This window comes from Clavelina lepadiformis, chromosome 9 (assembly GCF_947623445.1).
Source record: "Clavelina lepadiformis chromosome 9, kaClaLepa1.1, whole genome shotgun sequence".
Classification (NCBI taxonomy): Eukaryota; Metazoa; Chordata; class Ascidiacea; order Aplousobranchia; family Clavelinidae; genus Clavelina; species Clavelina lepadiformis.
The window spans coordinates 11539100-11543384 of record NC_135248.1 but is presented as its reverse complement, the minus strand read 5'-3'; the positions used below and the strand labels follow the sequence as shown (position 1 = coordinate 11543384).

Genomic DNA, 4285 nt, shown 5'->3' with positions numbered 1-4285 from the left:
TCAGTTTTCCCTTTCCCAAACTCCCACTAAGCCGATTATTTTCTAGACAAATCTTATGTTATCATTTTATTGGGCGCTCTACAAGCAACGTCGCTAATATGAGGTTAATTCTTCTACTCTCGAAAAAGATCAATACGCGATATCCACATTTGTTTGATATTATTACGTTCTGCTGTGCTCGTATTTTATAAAGCATAAGAAATATACCACATTTTCGATACAAGGATATTGTTTTACTTCACCGTGAAAACATTGTATGAACGATACAATCATTGGCATGATACAGTAGATAAACTGTATAACTAAAACTGGAAATCGACAATGCTGTTAATAACATATTAATAAAAATCTACACATGCAGACGGACAAAACTCATTGAACTACTTCAAACGACGCAAATTTATTATGTAGCTTCATAATAAGTTAACAAATGTGTAGGCTTCGGAAAATGTCTTTTAACGTAACGTTTTAAAAGAGCCTAATACATTTTAAGACAAATGTGTTCCTAATACATGACCACAAAAGCGTTATAGATACTTGACAGATTAGGTTGTCTTCTATGCCTTAAAGATCATATGCCTAGAGCTCACTATGTGGGTCGGAAGACAAATCACATTGACATACTTTTATAGACCAGACTGAATCCCTAAAAAAAACAAATGGTTATTAATAGAACTAAAATATTGAGATTATCACCACAGCAACAATTTACTTGTTTTCGTGCACGTAGCGCCCCCTTGCGCCGCCCGCAAAGACATCTTTTAGAGGAATGATAAATTCTTTTTCCGCCTCTGTGTACGGCGACCACATGCAGTTCCATTTCGGGCACTCCACTTCACAGCAGCGAAACCTGAAAGAAGTACGGGCATCAACGTATTGTTTAACTCTAGTCGCTATTCAAAGCAATTTTGCATGTTCATTAAATATGATAATAATTAATAGGTACATTCCATGTAGGTTATCTATTGAAGTAATCTGCAACACATTTACGTATAGCTACTTGCTGATAATATAGATAAGTTTTAGACACACAAATGTAATACAACACAACCCCTTAGTTATGCATCATACAGCCCCTATGCACGGCTAATGACCGAAAACAACACCCACCACAACCGAATGCTGTAACTGCCAGTTCGCGGAGCGAAAGCACCCCAGGTTTGCAAAAACCCATTGTTTGGACAAAGGTATTCATACTCGGTTTTCTCCTGCAACCGGAAACAAGCACGCTTAAGTATTTGTTCGATATGAGAAAAATTTCACAGAGTAAGTTGCTTTAGTAGCCTACTTACTTCATCATTGATGGGGTAAATTTTGCAAGTACTTTCGTTGAAGGGAAGGTTGAGCGGTTCACAGGTTTGTGCAAATTCACGAATATCTTTTTCAGCATTCCAGAAACTGAAAGTCTACGTAGTAATTCGTTACGATGTTTGTCTTCAACAGTTCAAGAATATTGTGCAAAAAAGTCTGTTAGTTATTCTTTTTTGAAACAAATGTAAAACGCATGTGCGTATGTATGAGAAAAAATTGTTTAAGATTCCAGTGCAAAACAAGTTTGACTGTACATGGAATGACAGTTAAGACTAAGAGTATAGGTCGACTTCATTAGACAAGTTGACACATTACTTCAAATGAACTCACATTCAATGGCTTCGTTTGGAAAGGGCAAGAGCATGTTGAATGTTCGTTTGACCTCAAACATTTCGTTTCATTAATTTTCTCTTCGGTACTTGCAGTTTCTCCACAGACGGCCGAGAACAGAATAAAAAACAGTACAAAGTACCCTAACTTCATTATGTTTTCAACTATGTTAGTCTGAAACTTTAATGCCTGAATGGATAGCTTTATTTACACTACTGCATTATTTATCAGGCGGAACCACTACAAAGAAACTTTTCCTTGGCTCACGTAGAAGCGTAGAGCTCACTGTACAATATTATCTGAACCGAACCATGAACCAACTAAACGAAAAGTCAATATTGTTTGCACCCGTGTATGCGTTTTAAATACTACTTTCAAGACACCATGAGAAGCACGCCTAGAGATTTCGAATGCAGGCTGTATAATTATATGGGTTTACATACACTTTGTACTTATACATATGATAGCCTATACATTGAATACCCTCATGTTCATTTTGCTGACGTAGACCCTTGAATCGTTGTCAGACTTCTGCTTGCGCTAATTTGAACGTAGGCGATACACGCACTTAAGCCTATAAACAAACTTCTAACAATAAAGATATTTACTTCCTGCCTTTTAGCCACGAACTGCACTATACAAAAGGCGTAAAATTGAATTGAGCTACGTGTATGCTAATCGGAAATTATAAACAAGTCTCTTGCCTTTCTGCACAGTCTATCTATAGCAACGCTGTCTTGTGTACATATCCTAACCAATAACGTCACCACTAATAATTATAAACAAACGGAAACTAGCGATGGTTCATAAGCCAGAAACATATTACGAATGAATTATCAAAACAATATAATCTATAATACGTCATATACTGGAGACTACGCCAACAACACTGGCTGTAGTAGGCTGTTCGGTTATGTGCCGTTAATCTTAATTGGCGGTTTTCTAGAAAAGCGAGTCGACGGAGGTCTAAAAATGAAAATTGGGTTAAAGAAATATTTCAACTTTGCGGACGCACCCAGAACCCCATCATGCCAACCACATCAAGAACTTTCCTGTTTTAGAGCACTCTTGCGTATCTTTTTAATCGAATTCTTTTCTGTAGTAGCGCAGTTAACGATCTGTTCTCGTCTTTTGCTATGTATAGTATTCGACGAATATCAACCGACGTATTTGGCAGAACGTTTGTGCATATAAACGTCTTACTTTATATATATAGCGGCTTATATAATATCAGACTCGAGATTTCCCAGTCATGAAATTTAGCACATTTTCAAATTGCTGTCTTGATAAAGCCAGACAACCTTACACTTATCTGTAGGAGCGTCGCTTATTTAAAGTTTGAAGTGACCCCAACGACGAAAATATGACGACACCAAAAACCAATATTTTTTCAACGTCATTCAAACATTTCTTCGTTACCTCAAGCAAGGTTTTATGCGCTCACGAGTCGATCGTTGGAATGTTCAACCTATCAACTTATTTGCATTTGTCGCTATGCTCCTATATACCCAAATGACTTACAATTTACACAAAATCAGCGTTTAATCTGATGAACTCACAACAAAGTAGGTGGAAAGTTGCCCATGACACTTTTAAGAAAACTGGTCTCACTCCAAAATGAGATATGCTTTAGCATTCTTCACTTTTATCAAAAGATTAATTATGTGTCGAGAGGGCTAAACATGCGGCTAAACATTTGCGCTTGTACTGAATGTGAACTGGTTTTCGACGATACGCTTATAAAACACCCGATATTACTGTATTAAAAGGAGGCTAACCGTATCGAGAATCAGAAATAAACACAATAAAACGTTAAAAATTCACATCACGAAAGAAACACTCTTCATCTTCCACCCCAATCGTAAAGGATTAGCTCATAGGAAATAGAAAAAGGAATGCACGGATTAGCCATTCGTATGGGCTAAAAGGAATACCGTAATTCCATCTGTGTAAGTAATAGTTGTAAGGCTAATTGTGTTCGAATGAGTAATCCCTTTTGTCACTTGATATATTGGTAGAACTTGTGTAGAAAACATACAGTATGGCATACGGCATACACGAATTTGCAGTGACTTCAGTGCATTTATAATAATTAATTAGTGTTATCTCGCATAAGGTATGGCGCTAGACCTACATATCATATACCCTGTATAGGCCAATAGCTAGGCTTACCATACGTCCCGTTTTAGCCGGGACAGTCCCGCTTTTAAAGGCTTTGTCCCGGCGTCCCGGTCAGTCAACCAAAAGTCCCGCTTTGGCATTTAGTCAGTCAGCATTGCCCCACACTAGACGAATATTAGCATGCTGTGATTGGTCTGTTTAGCTAACTTGCTGAAAAGTGATGCCTGATGCGTGTTCTTGTTTCGTTGTGTTAAATGTGAAAGTAATTATTAAGTCATTGTAGCGGGTAATTGGTCCAGTAGTGAGTTGATTGTTAGCGCATTCGCTTGCTCAGTAATAGTAGGCTAGGAGGAGGAGATGATCTCTTTGCAGTTACGTTATGTTATTGAAAGAACTTATTTCGTACGGTACCGGTACTTGTTTGCATTTCCTTCTGCAAAAACCCTTTGAATGTGAAAGCCCTTATCACCTGCAAAATTAAAACTGACTTTTCCTGCTGTGATTTTTATGAGAAAATAAAGTC

General features: G+C 37.5%; 1 protein-coding gene across 1 annotated transcript; it reads right to left on the bottom strand.

Moving 5' to 3' along the window:
• Positions 1 to 211: 211 nt before the first annotated feature.
• LOC143471288 (uncharacterized) lies at positions 212 to 2359 on the bottom strand. The gene is made up of 5 exons (XM_076969724.1): positions 1642 to 2359; positions 1293 to 1406; positions 1111 to 1208; positions 713 to 850; positions 212 to 646 (listed from the first exon to the last, which is right to left on the bottom strand). Exons 1-5 carry the CDS (start codon positions 1792 to 1794, stop codon positions 580 to 582), a joined length of 570 nt encoding a protein of 189 aa, XP_076825839.1. The 5' UTR covers positions 1795 to 2359; the 3' UTR covers positions 212 to 579.
• Between the last annotated feature and the right edge of the window lie 1926 nt (positions 2360 to 4285).

Excerpts from the sequence above, each read along its gene's own strand:
- LOC143471288 (XM_076969724.1), bottom strand. The coding sequence starts at position 1,794 with ATGAAGTTAGGGTACTTTGTACTGTTTTTTATTCTGTTCTCGGCCGTC. Across the intron at positions 1,407-1,641 it reads TCCAAACGAAGCCATTGAAT|ACTTTCAGTTTCTGGAATGC; the intron begins GTGAGTTCATTT and ends ATTACTACGTAG. Across the intron at positions 851-1,110 it reads AGTTACAGCATTCGGTTGTG|GTTTCGCTGCTGTGAAGTGG; the intron begins GTGGGTGTTGTT and ends TACTTCTTTCAG.